We start from the raw sequence: 23,608 nt of genomic DNA, 5'->3' as shown, positions 1-23,608 counted from the left end.
TCTGTAAAACATGCCATTCTCAGTAATTGTCCTGTATTACACTTTTAAAAACAGAGCGTTGTAGCGGGAGTGGCATCCACTTCCTAAACAACATGCCTCCAGAAACTCTATGAACTTTGATAAATGTCCATAGTTGTAGAGGGGCTTCAGGCCTTTCGTTCATAGAGTCATGCTCGACTCGAAGGCAATCAGCAACAATTTAATATTACAATAAGAACATAGATTTTCAGAGATCGGAGTTGTTAAGCAACATGCTTAAGTTAAACCTAATGTATACCTGTCTTGGTAATATTGATATTTTCATCTCAAACAGATTAAAAAACACTCAAAAGAATAAAAATATACCTTACTATGATTAAATCAAGCTTTAAAGGAGGAGTGGCAGCCACTTCTGAAATAGCTTGCCTCCAGAAACTCTATGAATGTGGAGAAATGATGAAAGTTAACCAAGTGTTCAGGTCTTTCGTTCATAGGGTCACTATGAGTCATCTATTACTCAAAGGCACTTAACATGTGCAACAATGAAAAATAAGATAAAATAATTACTTATGTTAAAAACAGTATAATTGCTATCTGTGAAAACTATATAGAATTAAAATATCAGTGTTTTAAAAAATTTTTTGGAACATTGCTGTGTTCATTTGTTTAGATGACATCCGCAGATGCTTTTTTTAGTGCTCATGATACAGGTTATGGGGCTGCAAGGCCTAAAATATAGACTGACAGGTTCTTTAGTTTAAAAGGTTGCTAATTCCTGGGAGCTCTGGTGGCCTAGTGGTAGGGAGCTGCAACTACAATCCCAGAGGCACACTGTTCGAATCCACCAGATGCTCTGCGGGGGAAGGAGGGACAATCTCCTCCTGTACCAGTCAGATCTGATTTGATGGTACACTCACACAAAATCATTGCAACTAGAAGCACCAGTTCCCCTTGCTTCTAGGAGCCATAGTGTTCAACTACTGTTTCTTATCATGTAACTATAAAGAAGTCGTAAATACTAACAACTAGAGAAATTTAGAAAGAAGGTATATTCGAGCCTCATGGCAAAATGGGATGATTAGCATCAAACTCTCCAAATCAGGAAATGCTATTAGATGTCCCAACCCACTTTTCAAAAACCACAGTATTTATTGTCCTTTTTCTCATCATAAAAGCAATATATGTTTATGGCATCTGGAAATACAGTAAATAAACCAGTCACATTCCCAATATTAGAGAGAACCACATTTAAATATCTTTTTTTAATATAAAATTGGGATGTTACTGTACAAAATGGTCAACTGTTTTCATTGTTAACCCTGTTCCAACGTCCTCCTATAGTCGCTAAGAACATCGGTTGAATGGTTAGTGGTCACTGTTAGTGGTCTGACACAATTCTTATGATTTTGTCCTCATTACTTGTTATTTGTTCAGGTTTTTGTTAGAGGTAAATAATGCCGTAACAAACCTGGATATAATGTTTTCAAGTCTGTGATGTTTCAATGCTATTAAAAATTACAAAATACATATTTTGTTTACATTTGGGCTGCTTTCAAGGGGTGGAAGAAAGCAAAGTTCAGAGACAAAGGGTGATCTCTTATGTTTTCCAGATTTCTAAACCACACCAATTTGAGAAAGTTTCTACCATAGGACAAATAATATTAAATGACTTTAAATGTTTCTTTCCTTCAATCAACCATTGCTTTTTCCTCTATTCCCCCATTCTTAAATATATACCATTCCAACCTCAGAATGATTTTTTCAATTCCCCCTTCCCTTAGAAAAAAAGGCAAGGATCTTATCAAAAATATTTTATTTACAAATCAATTATCCATCCTATGCTGGAAATACATTGAATAACTGCTAAAATAAATACAGGCAATTAATTCAACCTTTCATAAGAATTGAGAGAATTTGACATTTGTTATCAAATGTTATCAAAACTTAACTTAGAACATAAATAGGCAAACTCAAGTTTTCGACGCCTTTGTTGGTGTGGTGTGTTTGTTTCCCCGCAAGCTCTCCAGTCAGTGGGAGGCTGAGGTTCACAACATGATGTACATTTGTGTACTTTGAAGGTAGAATGTGCAGATTTTTTTTTCTTAGGCAGGATTGTCTTAACATGGATATCTGCATATAAAGGAGGCAGAGAGGCCACACACCCTGTAAAACACTTCTCCACCTCTCTGCTCCAATGCCATGCTTTACATGCAATTATTCATGTACTCCCAATTGTGTTTTCAACCAGGTCTAAACAGCACCAGCTACAAGGCAAGATCAGTTGTGTCAAAAGTCCAACTGGATACACAGGGCCCTGGGGTAACTCGGCCAAATTCAGAGTACCTGGCCTATCAGTTTTTCTATGTGCCAATTCTTAATAGAGCGACTAAACCTTGATATTATTTCTACTGTGTAAACATATTTATGTAGGCCGCAGCCAGGAGAGTTGAAGCAATTATTGATATAATTTAGAAGAAATCCTCCCTGGGAAGTAAAAGAAGGCACCTGGGGCTGGAAACTGTCAATTTTAAAATCTGTTTGCTTTACATTTATTGTAATGTACGCAGCTTTCCCATGTAAACGGCATATTTAATATGTAAATTGTACTGACAAGCCAAAAGTGAGACAGATAAATGTATGTTCAGCATACACACAGCATCTGGAGAACTCAGGCCATGAAACAAAGCCTTTCATGCTGCATTGTGTTAGCCCAAATTGTATAGATTTTTTTTTCTCTCACTTTTCCTTAGCCTGGGACAATATAGCTAGAAAGTCCGGGGTTTATTGTGTACGGTGATGGTGATGAAGTTTTGTTCAGTGCTAACATTCCTGGTGTTTCCTTTCAGGAATTAGCATTCCCTTTTCTTTTGTGAAAAATTGCACTTTTCTAACCCTTTGGCCTTGATTTTCAATTTTTTTTTCCTTTTTTTGTACACACATAAGAATGTACTTCTACTCCCAAAGTATAACAGTCATACTGGCCTTTTCTAAAAGGAAATGTTTTGTTAAGTTAAAAAAAAAATTCAAAGTTTTAAATATTTTTTTTTCACAGAAATAAACTATTCAATTTTACAAGGGTGTAAGAGAGAAACATTTTATTCTTTCTATCACGAACAACATGATTCAACCAAGCTTCACATTTTGGGCAGGTTTTTTTTAAGTATGAAATTTTTTCAAAACCTATTTATTTAAAAAGAGGAAGAACAAGTGTATTTTGGCAGAGAAGTAAAATATAGAATATGCAAAATTTGTTTTAAAAATTGGCATACAAAATTTTAAAACACAGTACAGTTATATAAAAATACAGCACAGCCAAGAGCTCTTAAAAATTCCTTTGGCATATTCATTTGGTAGAGATAAAAATCATTCCTAAAAAAAAATAGCTATCAAAACAGTCCATAAGTTAGGTTGTAAAGGTTGAAAGACTTTTCCTTGAGTTCTTAAAATCCTTTTCTTCCATGTAACCCACATAAAGCATGGCTAGTGAGGTATATAGGGCAAACACTGACAGGCAAATGCACAGTAAGGGAAAAGTGCATAAACAAAAGCCCTCCCATTTTCATAGGAATTAAAGGCTACATTTGAGTTTCTTCCTGTTTGATGGATCATTTTACTTTGGCAGAAATCAACATTAACCCATAGCAATGTTTTTCTTCAAGTCTCAGCAGCAGTGATATGTCTCCTTTGGTGGCATTTATCTGATGTCACAATACCGTCGCGTTCCTAAAGGAATCCTAAGGTGTTGTGTGTCTGTGTGTGTGACAACAAACTTCCGACCACGCCAGATCATACATCAAGCACCATGTCAAACTGTTGCCCCTTCTTCCGCCTGCCACACTTATTGACGAGAACCGCATACAGCATCAAAAGCATGACCCAATAGCATGCGTAAACTAACGCGCCAATGATTAGAATGTTCTGTTTGAATTCTGTGAATGGCTTTTTAGATTCCTTGTAAATGGTGAAAATCACACCACCCAAGAGAATTAGAGCCCAAACTGTGACGGGAATGAGTCCTATGAAATTAACAACGATGGTTTTCCTTCCAGATGTGCCCCACCCAGCCTTGTTTATGGTGGTGATTGCAAACATCTTGGCAGGAAGTAAACTTGACATGTACAACACTGAGTAGAGGGACATGAAGACCATGACAATGTTTCCTCTAAGGCAGCTGGCGAAGGAGGCTTTTATGAGACCCACTAACTGGACAATTAATAAGAAAAGGAGGATGTTCCAAATTTTTCCTCGGTAGAAGAGCTGGATGACTGTGGCAATAAGAAAGAAAGGGAAGAATCCAGTGATAACGGCTTCATAGGTCATCCACAAGTGATGTTTGTGGAACCACATTGCATTGTACAGCCACTCTCGAAAGTAGGACTTGCTCCATCGGGTCTGCTGGTTTAACCACCTGAGATAGGCTGTAGGGGTTTCAGTAAGGCACTTGGATCGAGCTGTGTATTTTGTTGCATAGCCCAGACTCAGCACCCGGTTCGTAAGATGTCGGTCATCACCAAAACTGCATTTGTTGCCCATGAATTCCTGATTGTACCAGTCTTCTACAAACTCATTAAGCAAGGAGTTTCTGTACATTCCCAGAGGTCCACTGATGCACTGGACGCATCCGAAGTAGGACTGACAAGCTCTCTCTATGTTAAATGCCATCCAGTATCTCACACTGCTGAGGAAGGAGATCCAGGAATCATACTTGTTTAAGATCTGCGGAATAATAAACAAACAGAATAATAAACAAACTCTCCTGTAGATTTTTAAGTCCTACTGTTTCCGGTTCTTATATTCCAGCTTATCCAATTCTAAGCTATTAGTTTTCCTTTTACCTCCTCCACCCTTTTCTGCAATGTTAGTGTCTAACAAATTACAAATCATGATCTGATCTTCTCTAACTAAAAGTCTGTGAGAAATTACTAGTTTTCTCTTGGCTACATTTCCCAAATTCTCTCTTTGGTCTCATTTTGATCATGTGAATTTTACATGTTCTCATTCCTTTTGTTGCCAGGCTATTTCTCCATTTTCTCTAGTGTTTGTTTTGGGTTTTTATATTGTGGTGATTGTTTTATTTGGTCATGATGTTTGGTTTTTACATGCACATACAACAACTTAAATTCAACTCAACTTTCTCATTATGCTAAAATCCAATTTCATATTTGCAAGGGACTCACTTTGTCACCCCCTCCCTTTTTTTGGGTAAGTGAGAGTTGAGATTTACAGAGAAAATTTCTTTCAACCATTAATTCACATTTTGCCACCTTATTCTACCTATTTCCGTCCTTCGGATTCTCATTTCTACTAATGCTTCTATCATACTTTTTCCTGTTCTCTAGGCTTTACCCTTGGGCAAATATTGCTCTCTTGAATTCTGAGTTTTATTCTAAGGATTGAGAACAAGTTCTAAGGAGAAGGACTATAGGTTCAGGGCTTGCACCTTTCTCTATCAGGTTAAACCAGGCTGCTCCTTGGAGGCAAGGATTCTGAAGCTTCATCTGACATACCCTGGACATGTTGCAAGGAGGGTCTAGTCCTTGGAGAGGGATGTCATGCTTGGGAGGGTGGAGGGACAGCACAGGAGTGGAAGACCCTCTATGAGTTGGATTGATTCAGTGACTGGGGTAATGGGGGTAGATGTGTCGGAGACAATACGATTGGCACAGGATAGATTAGGGCTGTTGTACATAGGGTCGCCATGAGTCACAGGCGATTTGGCGACACATAACAACAACATACTAATATAAATGTAGAAATATCATTTGCCAAACTGATGTATGGCCTTTCACCTGTCTGCTTCCTTACTGCTTACGTTACTGTGTACCGATATATCAGCTTGTACATTAAGGTTTATGAATATTACATACATATAGTATTTATATTTGCTGACTGTATTTCATGCATACTTCTCAATGTCTTCCCTTTCTTTATTGATATTGTGCTAGGAATACACTTTGTCACATATTTTCATCTTTTTTTTTCTAGTCCCAAAACTATATAAATTATCTTTATTAACATTTTTTATTGTTTCCTCACTGATAAAAAACAGTAAGTTATATTACTTAATAGGCACTTCTTTGCCTTTCTCAGTAGGATGGACTTGTTTCTCTTTTGTTTTCGAATTTGTTTTTTTTAATCAATCACCTGTCACTTTTTAAACCAAGGGTAGAGAGTCTCTTCATGCCGTACTTCCATTACATTATCTGTGCACCAAGTAAATTTTTAAGACTGAATTGTAACAGAATATTTTATTGCTCAAAGAGATGTGGCAGATTCCTTGCACTGATAGGCAGTAAGCAAGGAAGTTATTTTGATTTCGTCAGAAGATACAGTGCAGTGAGTAGAAGGCACATTCTAATGAATCTCAGCACCAAGAAAAATACCTGGTACTGAGTTGAACTATAACACATGTGTTCAATGAACAAGTGATTTGCAATTATTGCTTCTGAAAGTGCCCAGTGCAAAAAAGTGAAGGCATACTCACCTGGACATCTCCTCCCACTCCTCCAACCATGGGATCTTCTTCTAAAACTTTCACCATCTCCACAGATGAGGCAGGGTCCAGCATGGTGTCTGAATCACAGACCTACAAAGAAGAAAGTAGAAACGTTACTAAAGGAAGAACTCCAAGTGCATTGTCCGTCCTTTCTTGCCCTCTTCCCTTTCATTGTCTTAAATAAGGTGTGTAGGTAACTTGCCCTTCAGGTCTGAATGATGATAGGGACATTTTTTAACAATACTGAAAGTAAACTATGTTTCACAGTTCTTGCCATTTTTTAATATGGTAAATAAAAAATAGTACGAAGAATGATTCTAATGATGTAGCTACACAGTAAGGTGTTAGCTTAGAACAGTTGTGTTAGCTTAGAAGAGAATTAGAACGACCTCAGAACACACTTTTATTCTGCAACTGTAAAATATTCATCCAGGTTACTGGATTTAAGAACATTACTGCTCTTAAAAACAGTCTTCATATGAGGTGGGGGTGGGGAGATGTGTTTCTGAAATCAAACCAGATACGGCTTCAAGACCACGGCTGGAGTTCACCAGAACCAGGATGGCCATTCTAGAGACAAGGCATAAATGGTAAAGCCCTGACAAGATGTTCCTTTGATGAAGGCAGCAGTGACCCAACGACAGAGCATTTCCCTTTGTACCCTAACTTTTAAACCAGTTGAAAAATAACTCAGATGTGGAACCAAAATATTATATTCCTACAGTTGATACAGAGAATATAGCTTACACCTCTGAAGCTGCTTCATAATTCTGTTCCCCAGTCCTATTCAGTCACAAAGAACAAGATAGAACCAGTCTTCTCATGTATATCCAGAGCTTTTCCCATAAGAAATGTCCAGCAGATGGAAAGGAGACCAGAGAGGCTACCCATACTGGTCTTTTCACCCAAACTCAAGAGTAAGGTTATTCTTCTTTGATTAGAAAGAACTGAAACTATTTAGCAAAGGTCCAGATAGACTCTTCCTGTGGAGAAAGTTTCCTCCACATGACTAAAAGACCCAAGTGTAGACAAGAGATACTCAAACCCTGTAAGCTTACTAATCAGATACTGTATTCTTTTCTACAAGTTGCAGCAAGGTCCAAGAGTCTTCCAGGCAACAGCTATAAAGTGATCAGTGCTAGTAGTGATGAGACAACTCTAAATTGATCAAGTATCAGCAGGTAGATGAACTTATCCAGACAAAAAGTGATATGATCTGCTGATTAGTAAAGATCCAGACATTATCTACTATGCTGCAGTTTGGCCTGCCTAAACCAACCAGATTTAACCTACCTAGCTGTGGTGGCTTAATGGTAAGGAATTGGACTGCTAACACATCGTTTGAATCCACCAGCTTCTCTGAGGCAGAAAGATGAGCAGTCAACTCTGGTGTGATTCACTGCCTGAAAATCCACTGGAGTTTCAGATGAGTCAGTTCCAAGTCCACGATACACAACAACAATACACTTCAGAAGCAAATCCACTGTCATTGAATAGATTCTGACTCCCAGAGACCCTCCATCGGGCTTCTGAGTCTATAAATCTTTAAAGGAGACTTCCCATCATCTTCCTCAGGACAGGCTTGACCTTTTGGTTAGCAGCCCAACACATTACACTCAACACATTATACTCTGTCCCACCAGGGTTCTTACCTCCTTATTTCTACCAAACATAACTATGCAAATAACTCTCCAAACTAATTTTACAGAACTCTTTAGAATGAATGTTAAGGTTTTAATGCACCGATTTAAAATGAAAATTAATAGTACAACTTTTTAAAAATCTATTTCCGTTTTAAAAGACAAAAAAAAAAATGAAAACTAAAAAGTACTATTCATATAACCCTAAGGCGCACACTGCTGGTTATACATGTGTGTGAGCCTCTCATGTTATTGTCTGAGAAACTGCAACACTTCTAAAAATTCCTCTCATTTTCATTACTTTTTCTGAAAATGTTGTATATTAATAAAAAATGTTGGTGACAAATAGCAACTTAAATTCTTCATTGGAACTTATGACAAAGTATATGAGCATTTGTTTCTAAATAATGACTATGTCACCCCTCAATACGTAACTAATTAGAGCAAATTTGGGTTTAATTTCAGAATCCTGTCTTTTCTTTTTAGAAGTACACATATCAAATCAGCTTTTGTTATTTCATTTTGGCCTTGCATGGTCTCATTTATTTTAGAAAAAATGAGACAAAAGCTTGACATCAGTTTTTCCTAGTAGAAAATGTTGTTTGTTGTTAGGTGTCCTTGAGCTGACTTGACTTATAGGAACCTCATGATAGAGTGGAGCCACAGATTATTAAATGAGAAACTTTTTGGTCAGGACCCAGCACTTTGCCCTTGTACCAACTACCAGAGTTATTTATACAAAACCACATCCATCAACACTGAATTTATCCAACTCATAAAGATCTTGCATTGGGTTTCTGATGTTGTAAATATGAGAAAAGATTTCATTCTCTCATAGAGTAATTGATGGATCTGAACTGTAAGTCTTTCAACAAGCAGATAGATACATTATGAACCCGATCACCAGGGTACCAATCTGTGGAACTCTGCTAATAATGTACCCAATGTCCCATGTCAGAGGAGCCTGACCAATTCCTCCTGAAAGGATGCTCTTCCATTCCCATGGCTAATCTCTCACTGGTCTGTATATGGCAGGAGCCTTGCAGTGAGGGTTCAGGAAGTGCCAATCCAATCCAAACCACCATTGGTACCAAGCATCCTGAGTGTTTACAGCCACACCCACCTCTATTGACTTAAGCTGAGAAAAGTAAAGCCCAAAAGCTAAAAATAAGACTAACAGCAACAGGAAGGGAGCCATCCAGAATTAACGTTCAAATAACTCCACCTGCCTGCCTTCAAGCACAAGCAGACAAGGAAAACTGCCCCGTGAAATGACTGAAGGGAACCACAGGGCTGAGGTTCTGTGTATATAAGTTGGTGCCCTTTCCTCCTAGTTTCCAAGAGAGCAAATTGCCAGAAGTTCACTGAGAGAGATTGTTCTCAGGGTGGTTTTAGCCGTGTGAGCAGGGAAAGCTCTCAGAAAAGTCTTGGAAAGGGGTTTGTTATGAGGAATTGGAGAGCTTCAAAGACATCCGATTTCTGGAAGCTCTTTGCTGATGGTGCACAAAGTTCTGAAGGCACCGCCATGACACTGTTAAAACACTTGTTCTCATGGAAAACTAACATTCACTGCTATAGAGTTGAAGCCAACACATAGCTGATCCTCAGGAGGTTTTCAGAGACTGTAAATCGCACAAGCCGAGATAGGCCATCTTTCTTCTGTGGAGAAACGGGTGGATTTGAACTGTCTACTTGTGCAGGAGAAAGCCAATTTACTGCCTCTGAAAACCGGCTGGTGGGTCTACTATGAGTCGGTTCCAACTTGATGGTACACAACAACAATAACCACCAGCACCTTTGGGTGGGCAGCACAACTCCCTACCCGCTAGGCCACCAGAGAGAAGAGAAGTCGCTTAGCATGGTAACTCTATAAACAGCTCACTGCCCTCTGGGGGATTCTGATTCCGTGATCCTATAGGACAACATGGAATGGCAAGGGCTTCATGTGCAAGTCGACTGCTTCATTTCTCCCACAGTAACTGGTAGGTTTGAATCACTAAGCATTCAGTGGGCAGCCCAAGACTCAACCCAAAAAGAGCCTAGCTCTTTTTCAAATCAAAAGAGACAGGATTTCTAGCTGTCTCTCCAACAATTACCAGTAAGCCTCTCATTTCTCTGGAACCACAGTTCTTCTAAACCTGTCTTTTCAATGATTTTTTTCAATCACTTGCTATGTATCTGAGAGAAGGACAGTGATTAAGGATGATAGAAAAAGAATTGGTGCCTTTGATCTGTGGTGTTGAAGAGTGCTGACTATCCCAAGCACTGACAAAAGAACAGATGTCTTGGAGAAAGTGCAGCCAGCGTGCTCCCTGGAGGCAAAGATGGTGAAGTGAAGTTTTGTCAACCCAAGGACATGTGGTTCAAATCCACCAGCTGCTGTGGGAAAGACATCTCCTCCCATGAGATTTAGAGACTCTGAAAAAGCACTGGAGGGTCAGCTGTAAATTAGCCCAACTGAACAGCACTTAACAAAGGGTCACTACTAGTTAAGATCAACTTGATGGCAGTGGATGAATATAAGGTGCTACCCGGCTTTCTGACACTAGTTAAGCACATAGTAAGTGGAGAGTTCTCCCTGCTCTCATTCCTCTAATGGAAAAAAGAGGGAAGGGATCAGAACTAAGTCTTCAGCTTGGTTTCCTTATCTAAGCCTTTCCTGAAGCCTTCAAACCTTCATCTCGTGTGAAAATATGGATAACTATCTGTCTCTTAAGTTTTGTAACGATAACTAGACATGGGTAAAAGTGGTCATCTCATAATGATTGCTCAATAAATTAAAGTCAGTTATGGTAAGTGATAAATCAAAACCAGAGATAAAAATGCAAGGCACTCCTCCTGGTTCTCAGACAGAAAGGGTTCTTCCAATTATCACTGCAAATAAAACAGGATTCATCCACACAGCATGAAGCAAAGCTTAGTCCAATACCACGTAAAAAGGTTCCCAACACATAAAAATTCAGCAAGCTGAACTTTAGAATAAGTTTGGGTCTAATTACGTTTCACGTCTGGCATGGAATATACCATTGGAGTACAATGTGTGAAAACTCATCATTTAGCAAAGGGTAGACATGGGGCCTAGAGAAGTTTGCACACATTTGTTGCATCCAAATTTGATTAGGCATCTGTTCCTTGGCATTGAACTTGCTCAATGTGATACTGATTAAAAGAGGGATATAATTTTTCTTTCTTTGAGAAAGAAGTGAATTAGTGTTTTGGTTTTTACTAGTTTTTGGTGTTTCTATCTAGAGCCCTGGTGGCATAGGGTCCTATGGAGAAGGTCTGCTCTGTCTTATAAGGTTGCTAGGAGTCAGATTTGACTCCATGGCCTTGGGTAGACCTTGAGAATTTTTTTAATCTAGTAGAAGAAGGGAGGGAGCTCTACTGGCCTAATGTCAAGAAGCTGTGCTGAAATCCCAAAGGCATGTGGTTCAAGACCAACAAGCTGCTCCACAAGAGAAGGATGGGCATTCTCCCATGCAATTAATTTCTTATCTTTCTTATAATCATTTGATTGAATGGTATAAGATCTCACATTGAGTCAATCAATGAGAACTAAGCAATCAAGAGCTAGTGTATTGCTCTTTAAAAAAAAGAAAAAAAAAAAAGAAAAAAAGAAAAGATGAAGATAGAATCCTTATTTCCCAGAATGCATGGGTTAAAATTATTAGAAAGTAATTCCTGCCCCTGGCCAAGTTAGAATCTCTTCCAAGAATTAAGGTGAAAAGGGGAGCCACTGGTTACCCTTTTCCCCCCTTTAGGAACTTAACCAGGAGGGAAATTTGCAGAAGGTGCCAAGTGGAGGTGACAGTGCAGCTGGAAAAGTGGGAAACCATATGTTGTCACCTTTAAGGCTGAAGCCATGAGACAGTTTTATTCCAAAAACATCATGAAATCCTACAGTGGTGCCTCTTATATCCGGTTTTGTATTCAAGAGCCAAGAGAGGGCAGATAAAAAAAAAAACAAAACACAAAAACAAAACACCAAAACCAAAAAACCAAACCAAAACAAACACCCAAACAAATGAGAAATGCAACTAAAAACTGGAAAGAAAATCTTAATACTACTTTCTGTTTTGATCTCTTTTTCTTTCTTTTTGATCTCATGCTAACAGACACCTGGAATGTCCTCAGAAGAAAATCAAGAAGTATCAAATAAACACCGAATGATGGTGTTAAACTGGGAGATGCCTTTTAGAAACCTCTGCTCAGTTCAATTGTTCGAGGCCCATAGCAAGTAAGCAATGGAGCTGGATTTAGAATTCAGGTTTCTCCACTACCAGTTAAGCGTGTTCATCAATGTATCCTCTTTTTGTAGGGATGCAGAGAAATCGAAACTATTTTCAACCCCAGCCTTCAGAAAATGTCAACTGTTTAGTTTTCCTTTAAGGAGTCATGTTGACAATGATCAAAATGCTCAGTTTCAACCAAAAAGTCCCACTAGCTGCTCATTGAGAGAAAAATGACACAATCAGCTTATGTAAAGATTTATAGAATCAGAAGCCCTGAGGTTCTTCTACTCTGCTCTGTAATCTATGAGTCAAAAACCACTGTCTGATTTAGGGTTTTAAGGGTTCTGGTAGCCTAGGGGTAAGGAGCTGTGCTACCATCCCTTAGGCATGCGGATCAAATCCACCAGCTGCTCCATGGGAGAAAGATGGATAATCTCCAATGTGATTTACTGCCTCTGGAAACCCACTGGAGCGTCAGCTATGGGCTGGTTCTGACTCAACGTAACTACTAACACCATACAGAATGGACAGATCTGCAACAAGGCTGCAGCAATTTAGCACAAGCACAGTAGCTATTGTGAAGATGACACACTCGCAGTGACAGAAAAGGGATCAGTCAAATGTTGAATACATTCTCTGTACCTAGGATGTGCCTGATTCATCACAAAGTTGCCTCCTCTAATCTTCTATTTAAGAAAATGTTCATACTCATTACATATTTTCTACCTATAAAATACCTAACGGATACATTAGGGGTTTGGGTCACATACACTGGTAACTGATTAAGATGTTATATACAGATTCAGTAATAAGAAATATGAATACTGATTTTATCTACGTATCAAAAGACATGTAAAATATATGTATTCTTCTAATATTTCATAAAAACAGTAATAGGATACAAAAGATTAAGTATAATAAAAGACTAGGACTATTTTATAAGTAAAGGGAAAGTTAAAGGGGATCCACTGGAAAGTATTCTATTTTGTCATCTTTGGGAGGGTCACACATTTGTTTCAGATGATTTTAATTTTACTCATCGTGCTGGTCTAAACCAGTTGTCACTGAGCTGAATCCAATGCATGACAACCACATGTGTGTCAGAGCAGGGCTGTGGTTCCCAAGGTTTCCAATGCTGCTTTTTCAAAGTTCAAGATCTTTCTTCCCAAGTGTCTCTGGTTTAGGAGCTGAATATATTACAGACTACCCAAGAATGACATAGGCTAATAGAAATATGTATCTCACTTTTGTGAGAAGTCACCAAGTGCTTAACAGTATGATTTTAGAGTTTTCTCCTCTAATGCAGAGAGATCAGAATACATTCCTTTTTAAATTCTTTCAAATTTTGAGGGTAATGTTGGGAAGTCTCTCTCAAAAAAAAGTTAATTTACAATTAATCTCTCCCCCGCTTTCCTCTTTCTTACTCTTTCATTATTTTTCATTATTTCATTATTTTTCTCCTTTTGTTTCTCATCCTAGTGCTTCTCTGAAAATGGCAATCAGTATCACCAGACACATTTGTCACTGCACTGATTTTTCTCTTAGAAGGCAGTTCATTTCCCTCCTTGTTCCATGTCAGTATTCCTTATTTGAATAGATAAAGTCATTCAACATTCAACATCTAGAGAAGACTAGATGTTAAAGCTTGAGAGAGACTAAGAGGGAGGGAGCAACTGATAAAACTTCATTCCAGAGAAGATAGAAAGAGCAGACCCACAGGACCAGGAGAAGAGGTAGAAAGGTGGCCCAGGGGACAGGAAGTGAAGCTGGGTCACCTTGACACTGTAAGCAGGGGAGAGCAAAGAAAATTGTGACAGCATTGAGAATGGGTCTTATTTCCTCCTCAGCAGGAGGCAAGGTCATCTGTTAGTAGTTAAGGAGGGAGGCATCTGGGCAGGGCCCTGGGAGAGTGGGGAAGCTATGAAATAATACATCATGAGAGCAATAAGACATCCAGTCAAGATCAACTGAAAGTCATGACCAGCTCCAATGACCCAGCTGCAACTGGAAATTAATCATTTTGGCCACTTCTCTGCACAGTTAAGCAGTATTCTCTGTCCAGGTTAGCAGCTATGTGAGCCAACAGCCCATTCCCTTGCTGCATTCTCCATTTCCTTAGTTCATACATGCGAGCTTTGCTTCCTCATCCCCTCTGTCTGCTCTGCAACTTGCAACTTATGAACCTTGGTTCCGTCAGAATAGAAGATCAGAGGACACTGGGTTAAGTCCTTTGCAACTGACACTTTGGCTGGCTAACAATGACCAAAATGTCCAGGGATTTGAAAAGAGCTCACTCACTTGCTACCATCCAGTTGGAAGTGACTCATAGATGACCCCTCCCAACAGCTTTTCAGGCTGTAAATTGCATAAGAGGAGATTTCCCATCTTTCTCCTGAAGAGCCACTGATTACCTAGGACTGAATTTGCACTAAGAAAAGGCCAAACATCTTGAGTAATGAACTTAATTGTGAAAGATTAACAGTCTCGTGAAATTAGAAGAAAATGGGGAGAGAACCTCTACGGATGCTCAAGAAATGAGATTACGGGGAGCTCTGGTGGCCTAGTGGCAAGGAGCTGCAACTACAATCCCAGAGGCTCATGGTTTGAATCCACCAGATGCTCTGCCGGGGAAGGAGGGACAATCTCCTCCTGTACCAGTCAGATCTGATTTGACGGTACACTCACACCCAAAAAATAAAATAAAATAAAAATAAAATTTAAAAAAAAAAAAAGAAAAGAAAAAAGAAATGAGATTAGGATCCAGTTTCATCTGCTAATCTTCAAATGTCAACTAGAATTATGGTGGCAAGTAACAGTATTCTAATTTTCTAGTAAAGACTGAAAAAATTCTCAGTAAAGACAAAATACTCAGTAGCCTCATCTATAAGGAGTAGTGCTGCCATCCCAAAGGCACAGAGTTCAAAGCCACTAGCTACTTCTCAGGAAAGATGGGCAAGCTTCTCTTGTGTGATTTATAGACTCTAAAAACCTACTAGTGTTGGAGAAAGAAAGACAATCTCTCCCAAAGAGCATTACTGTCTCTGAAAACCCTCTGGTCAGTCAGCTATTGGGCAGTTCCAACTCAGCACATAACAACAACAATAATTAAGTTTGAGTCAGCTGACTTCCTTCAGCCAAACTGCCTTCAGGTAGATTCTGAATTCTGATTCTATACCTGCAGAGAAGAACTACCCGAGAACATTATCAGGGGACAAATGAAGAACATGACCTGTCCCTCTCTCCATTTTATGCAAGCAAACAGCATCGCAAATGCTTCCAAAGGTCAAATTGCAGCGGGTGAAGTAATGCTGTTTGGGGAGTGAAGTAAACATTACTCTAACTTTTTGCTCTGAGAAATTTTTTTTGTTTTCTCTTTCCCTCTTTCAATTTTGAACTTTGTTTACCCTTTGAAATAAAAATTGTTTTTACCTCTCCTTTGTGGCCCAAGCTGCTGTAAAACAAAACATTTTCCAAGTATTCTCTCTCAGCCCAAAGACATTCTCAAGACCCCTGTCTGTGGCCAGACACTATTTTCTAACAAGGCCGAAGCTTTTAAGAGTGTGGAAAATGACGCTGGATTTGACTTGGCAGGAGCAAGAGGGCAGGGAAGGTAAAGGGGGGGGAGGGAAAGGCGGGGTCTCATGTTCAAAATAATCTTGATTTCCAACCAATAACACTGCACAAGCTAAGCATTTTCATAGTCTTAGCAGTTTTGCAGGATGTATTTTTTTTTTCTCTCTCTCTTTCAAAATGTGCTTTCAACAGTCATGCTGTTTTCAAATGGTCTGAAAGGACTACTGTGTTCAGACAGGGCAAGGATGGGATATAGCATATTACTGGAGAGATACAAAAGCTGCTTTATATAAATGTATGTTTGCACTGGCAGCAGCTGGGAGACGTACCTGCACATAATCCACACTTCGTCCCAGGGCTCTGAAGGCCGTGTACATGACTTCTCTTTTTCCACCCCACTTCTGCATGATGCAAATACTTTTGTTGGACAAGACCAGTTGCGTTACGTGTAGCGAGGTTTCTTTATGCGACTCCTCTGTCTCCCCGGGACCCTTTTCATGGAAGTTGTTCTTCCAAATATAAGTAGCTGATTTGTCCCTGCCCATAATTTCAGTGAAGATGTCCATCATGTAAAGGTCGTCATCCGAGTTCCCATCGATGACCATGATGACTTTAATCCCAGGGTAGGTGAGCCTCTTCACAGATTGCAAACATTTCCTTAAGTAGGTGGGGTCTTCTTGATAGGCAGCAATACAAAGAGCAACTGTTTTGTTCAACTTAATGGGGGTCTCTAGGGATTTTTTCATTTTCTGGTGCTCCAAAAAGGCAAACACGCTTTGGATGATGAGGTGTGATGCTAAAAAGGCACCATACAGTCCAAAGGAGAAGTAGTAATTATCCGTATAGATAAACTGGTAGCCAATAATATAAGCAGCTGTGAGTCCAAGCAGAACTGAGACTCCGAAAAGCGTGGTTCCAATTATTCTCAGGATGGATAGAAACCTCTCACAATGCATCTGTAAAACAACAAAGCAAAACGTTTGGGTTAACCATTCTTGTGCCCTAGTTATTACTAAACGCATAGTATCATAGTGAGTCCCTTTGATGAGAAAGCAGTCAGAGGAATCTAAACCTGCATTTCTCAATTAACTTTCTATACCTTTGGTTTGCTCATCCACAAAACGGGCATAATGATGCTTTCTTTCACATAGAGTGTTTCGAAAATTAAATTACATGATAGTGCAATAAAATATTAGCAATTACAATATTCAGACATGGTTGTGTTATTGTCAATGGCTTGGATCACTTGTCTAAACCTACATTTTACAGATGTGACGGTAGAGAAAGGAAATGTACTTAACTCCCAGGGCCATCTTTCTTTTTGGATTATCCCCTACTCCTCTTCATCCCTAGTACTGACCAGGGTATAATCCAGACAGCTTTGCTAAGTTTCTAATTCATAATTTCATCTCACCTCTAATGCACACACCTTTTGACTCTCACCCTTTCCACATAGTCATTTGAGACTGGAGATCAGGAAACCTGGATTCTTCCCTAGCTTTTCCACTCACTGGGTTGTGACCTTGGGCCAGTCACTTTACCTCTCTCTCCAGTCTCATGATTCCAATGAGGAGAGAAGGTACCTAGACTCAGCCGTTTGTTAGACGGTCATTGTCAGTTATGTAGACTCATACATAACTGACCCCCCCCAAGTGAATTTCTATGGCTGCAAATCACATGGGAGGAGATCTGCCCATGTTTCTCCCTCAGATTTGAATTCTAGGAAAGCATTTGGGTTAGCAGGACAACTTCTCCAGACTACATCATGAGAGGGCCCTCCCTGCTGACTGGGAGGCTAGAAAACAAAGCAAAACAAAGGTGTGGCTCCACTTGTAACGGCTATAGTACATATTCATAGTACGTAATATGTAAGCCTGATGAATGAAACATAATCACACTGCAAATGAAAAGTTCAGACTCCTGGAGAATGAGGAAAGGCCTCTGAATTTCCAGCTAGTGGGAGAGAGCACAGCATCCCGCATTAATTACCACAGTGGATGGGATGCTAGACGTGCCTCAGGGGCACATTTAACTAATGCATAAAGGTGCTGGGAGGACCAGACTTGCTGCTGTCCTTTCCAAAATGTGAGTCATTCTCACAAGAGTGAAACATTTCAAGGGGACTCAAACACTTTGCCAGGGAGAAGCTTAAGTGTGTGCTTAGCTTGTCTTTAAAATCATCAGCACCAGTAAAACAAGGACCTGCCATTCTTTTCCATTATTCACATTTTCCCTGCTTTTATCAGCACACATGGACAGAGTGAAGGCTCAACATAGCATCTGCTGGCCACAGCTGGAGTGGGAACGCCCTCTTACATCATAAGCATCTACAGAATGTCCTTTCAAAGCTCAGGAAAATTGACCGGCAAACTGCAGCAACATGGCTAGAATTGAGCCTCTAGATTTCTGCAAGATAGCTCATCGCTGCCTCATCTGACACCCACAGCCTTCTCGTCACAGGGCAAAGGGCAGAACGCACGTTTCGGAGGCAGCTTTGCAAAGGGAATACCCTGATCCCAGAGAGTGACACACAGGATGTGTTTCTCCGTAATTTCCCCCTGGCGAGTTCATAGATATGGGCACCATATGTGTTGAACTTTCTCAGACAATCCCCGATTCAAATACTGTGTTTTCATAAGCACACTCTCCTCGTCCGACATGTGGCTTTGTTGTTGGGGAAAATGGTTCATGCAGTCCTAGACCATGGAGCTTACTGCTCCAGAGGGAGAGGATTTAGAAATCGACATCTCATGAACATTCAATATATAAAACTTGCCGGGGGGTTTTGCTTCAATATGTTAGCCTATTAACTGAGTTTTAAATTGCTATTGGACTTTATGCCAAGTATTCAAACTATTATTCTCCATAGAATTTTCTAAGCAAGTGTTACAGAATGGGGCTAAGAACCATCATGTAAGCTTCAGAGTCAGTGATTTAGGCGCTTCTGATGTTGCACCCTGAGAATGTAAACCATCACCTGGATTATGGTTGGTTCTCAATAAAGAATGAGAATGAATGAATGTAACTTGACTTGTTATCATAATATCAAATTTACTCAGTTCATTCCTTGGGAGGAAGGTGAGCAATCTCCCCACGTGATTTACAGACTTGGAAATCCAATGGGGGATCAGCTATGAGTTGGTTCCAATTTAATAGCAAAGAGATGAGAGAGAGGAAGAATTAGATTTCAAATAATAGAGCATGTTTTACTTGCCTTCTTAAAAAGAGCATAATCTTACTTAACTTTAAATATTTTAAGTGGCAAATGTAGATTATGAATGTTATTAATGTACAAGTGACCTACACATGATACAGAAACTAAGATTTCAAGTGTTGAAGTAATTTGTCCCAAAGTCATAAAACCAAGAGTAGAAACTACAGTAACATACTGCCAGATCATCAGGGCTCTCTCAAATATTTGCTGAATAGATTTGAATCCTCAAGACAAAATAAGTGGCATTCTTGTTCTTGAGGGGCAGATACAATGTCACCTTGGTAGGGGAAGATAAAGCGCTCATAGACTCCAGGGAGATTCTAGGAGTCTTTAGATATCAGGCCTCTGGCCTCCTCCTTGACCTAGTATTTACCCCAAGGCAAAGTGCTGGGTAAAAGAAAGATAGTTTCTCAACCTGCCCTACTCCAGAAGTGGGACCTCTGTTCCCATCTCTTATGTCAAGTGATCCTTTAGGATCTGGGGAAACATAAAAGGGCATTTGGATTAGCTCAGGCAGCCTCTTCTGAAGCCTGAGATAAGATCTAAAGATCCCTCTTCAAAGCTTATCTCTCACTCCCTTCTAAAGTAATTCCTCCTCCCTGCTCTTTTGACTCCTGCCACACCTTTTTCTTGCTCTATTTGCATGTTCTCAGTATGAGCTCCAGTGGCCCTAGTGGCAAGAAGCTGCCCTGCATTCCTACACATGGTTCAAGGCCACCAGCTGCTTCATGGGAGAAGGAATGGCAATCTCCTCCCTAGTGACTGACTCTGAAAACTCAGAGGGTTAGGTACACAACAACAACCTACACTGCTCCATGGCCCCAGGACATGGCTGACTCAACTCTATCCTTGTACCAAACACATGGCCAGGCAGAGTTGAAAGTCAAGAAATACCTTCTGCATGAATAAACAAGCCTAGCAGAAGGCTTCAAGCTGGATCCATGCTCTTTGATCCAGGAGTAATGCTTACACGCAGAGGATCCACCTGGTCCTGTCTAGCATTTTTTCTCTTTTAACCATCTGATTAGCAGTTGATTCAATTAGAATTACTAACTTTTAGATTAGTAGTTGAGCATGCTGACTCTCTCTAAATTTAATCCTACTGTTTATTTGATCTCACTTTGAGCCATTCAGGAGAATCTAGCTTCTGGGAAAAGGTCTTAGGGTTGAATCCTGGTTCTTTCATTAATGGCTAGATAACCTTGAACAAGTCACATGATACCTGTGTTCTTCACTTGAGTTTCATCATCTATATAAAATAGAGCTAATCACATTCACAAACATGATTTTTTTTAAAAAAAGAGTCATACATACATATATGTAGTTGTATGCGCTAGAGATGGAACCAACTCATAGCTGACCCTCCGGTGGACTTTGAGGCAGTAAATCATGCAGAGAAAACTGCTTTCCTTCTCCCATGTGTTGTTGGGACTGTCATACAGTTGCAATATATTTTTGAGGGTGATACACACACACACACACACACACTTGCTAGTTACTCCCTCTGATCTCTTCTTGTCTGACTCTGAAGTTTGTTTCTCTCCATTCCCACTGATGTTACCCCAGCAGAGGCCTCGGAGCCCAGTTTACAAGGTTTAAATATTAGCCCCGCTATGTCTGGACCCAGAGCTTCCGGTTTCTGATTTCTCTCCCTCTGCATCAATATTAATCAATTGATCCCAAGATGTCACTTCTCTCCACTGTCTTCCTGGCTCCCGAACGGTAGCATTCTAGATACAGTTCATGGTGTGAAAAGGTGCAAAGATCTGGCACAGAGTCTTAGTTGCCTGCTCTTGGGTACTATTCAGAGTAACACCTTAGCAGCTATAGGTACTTCCTGAAACCTTTCCTGATCAACTTTTACTGACCTTTTTTTTTACTGACCTCTATAAAATGTGATTTCTTAATTTGAACTTGCATAAAGTTAGCTCATCTAAATATAGCTTAGATCTGTTCAAGGGCATTCCATTTAAGAAATATTCTATTAAATTCTGTTCTCATCCATAATGAACACTGTCTGTGTAAGCTTTATACTACACCCAATGCCACTGAATAGGTTTCAATTCATAGTGATGCTCCATCCACTTTCTGAAGCTATGATCTTTATCAGAGGGAACTGTCCAACTGTCTGTTTCAGAGAGGCTGCTGGCTTCAAACTGCCATCCTCTCACTTGAGAGCCCAGTTCTTGACAAACTGTGCCATGTGGGCTAAAGTTTTTTATAGGATCTTAAAAATGTGGCATCAGTGTCAGAGGAAGACTCATCAACAATCTGTTCTGCAGATGACACAACCCTGCTTGTTGAAACTGAGGAGGACCTGAAACACTTGCTGCAGAAGGTCTACAGCCTTCATATGGATTGAAGCTCAACATCAAGAAAACAGATTCTCAGCACTGGGCCAATCAGCAGCATCATGATAGATGGTGAAGATTGTGACTCAAAAGAGATTTTGTTTACTTAATTTCAAAATCTACACTCTTGGCACCAGCAGCCAGGAAATTGCATTTAGAATTGCATTTAGACGAATTGCATTTAGAAAGTCTCCTGTCAGAGACCTCTCCAAAGCACTGAAGAGCAACAAAGTCAGTCTGGAGACTAAGGTAGGCCTGATCCAGGCCATAGTTTTGCAATTACGTGCTATGCAGAGAGCCGGGCAATGACTAGGAAAGACAGAAAGACAATTGATGCCTTTGAGCTGTGGTGCTGGAGAAGAGTATTGAATAAACCATGAACTGCTAAGAGAACAAACAGGTTTGCCCTAGAGAAGGTGAGACCAGGCTGCTCCTTGGAGGCAGGGATTCTGAAGCTTCATTTGACATACTTTGGACATGTTGCAAGGCAGGGCCATTCCTAAGAGAGGGGCATCATGCTTGGAAATGTGGAGGGACCGTGTAAGAGAGGAAGACAAGTCAATGAGATGGGCTGATTCAGTGATTAGGGTAATGGGAGCAAGTGTGTCAGAGACAATAAGATTGGCATAGGATAGAGCAGGGTTTGGGCTTTTTACATAGGGTCACTATGAGTCACAGGCGACTCAATGGCACATGACAATAAAAACAACAATTACAGGTTCGAAATACATATATAGTTGTTGTTGTTATGTACCATTGAATAAGAAATGACTCACAGTTGAACCTACAGTGGGTTTTCAGAGACTGTCAATTGTACTGGTGGAGACTGACCATCTTTCTCCTGTGGAAGAACTGGTGGATTTGAACACATGCCTTTGGGTTGGCAGTGCAGTTCCTTACCACTGATCCACGAGCATTCCCTATGTATGTATAGCTGTGTGTCTGTGTGTTTAACATATATAACATATATGTGTGCACAATATGTAATATGCATATATGCTATATATATACATATCAATAACATATATAATATAGAAAGCTCTGATGGCTTAGTTCTAAGGAATTGTGCTACCAACCGAAAAGTATAGTAGTTTGGATCCACCAGCTGCTCCAAGGGAAAAAGATGGGCAATCTCTTCCCATGCAATTTACTGCCTCTAAAAACCTGCTGGAAAGTCAGTTTTGACTCAATTGTAAACAACAAATATATATCAAAGTTTATAACATATCGGGGAGCTCTGATGGCCTAGTGGCAAGACGCTGCACTGCAATCTCAGAAGTACATGGTTCAAATCCACCAGATGCTCTGCTGGAGAAGGAGGGGGCAATCTCCTCCTGTACCAGTGAGATCTGATTTGACAGTACACATAAAATACAATAAAATAACAAAGTCTATAACATATCAAACACATAATGAACAATGTTATCAATTAGGTACCATTGAGTTGACTAAGCATCTTAGCAATTATTTTAGTATTTGGGTTTCTTTTCCCCTTTTCTTTTCCACCTGGGCAGAGCCTATATTAACTTGCAATGTGGTTCATTCCAGACTCTTTGGGATCACTTTGTACGGTCAGTGGCTTCTGAAGAATCAGCAGTACAGATTATATACTTAAGAGACAGCTATTAGGTAATATCTTTTATGTAATTTAAAACTGATTCTCATATATATACTTTTCTAGATTATAAATGCATACATACAATACACACATACAATCCTATGTAGTTTTACATGTATAGTTATACATGTATCTAAAGTCTAAACCCCAGTGTGATCAAATCAATTCTGACTTATGTGACACTCCATCCAGAAGTTACCAATCTTTTATAGATTATTCATCTTTCTCCCATAGAGTAGCTGATAGATTTGAAATGCAAACCTTTGAGTTGACACTCTGATATATTTAAGTACTATGCCACCAGTTAATGTTATATACATTTTAGTTTACATATACATATATAAACACATGTCTTTATATATAAATAAAGCAGCTCTGATGGCTTAATGTTAAAGAGTTGTGCTGTCAACCCAAAGGAACATGGTTCAAATCCACCAGCTGCTCCACAAGAGAAAGATGAGCAGTTTACTGCCTCTGAAAACTCACTGGAAGGTCAGCTATTAGC

The 23,608-nt window shown here is 39.7% G+C and overlaps 1 protein-coding gene across 1 annotated transcript in view; it reads right to left on the bottom strand.

Annotated features, from left to right (window-relative positions):
* Positions 1-2,953: 2,953 nt before the first annotated feature.
* The window catches only part of HAS2 (hyaluronan synthase 2), a 24,852-nt gene continuing 4,197 nt past the window's right edge, over positions 2,954-23,608 (bottom strand). The window contains exons 2-4 of the mRNA XM_006879317.1: positions 16,250-16,876; positions 6,464-6,565; positions 2,954-4,695 (exon numbers count right to left, since the gene is read on the bottom strand). Of these exons, the coding sequence (XP_006879379.1) occupies positions 3,766-4,695; positions 6,464-6,565; positions 16,250-16,876 (1,659 nt within the window). The 3' untranslated portion in view covers positions 2,954-3,765. The remainder of the gene's footprint in view (positions 4,696-6,463; positions 6,566-16,249; positions 16,877-23,608) is intronic.

The sequence above is a fragment of the Elephantulus edwardii genome, unplaced genomic scaffold (genome assembly GCF_000299155.1).
Source record: "Elephantulus edwardii isolate Elephantulus edwardi_28Jun2011 unplaced genomic scaffold, EleEdw1.0 scaffold00003, whole genome shotgun sequence".
Classification (NCBI taxonomy): domain Eukaryota; kingdom Metazoa; phylum Chordata; class Mammalia; order Macroscelidea; family Macroscelididae; genus Elephantulus; species Elephantulus edwardii.
Note: the sequence above shows the minus strand (reverse complement) of the source record. Positions and strands in the feature narration are given on the sequence as shown.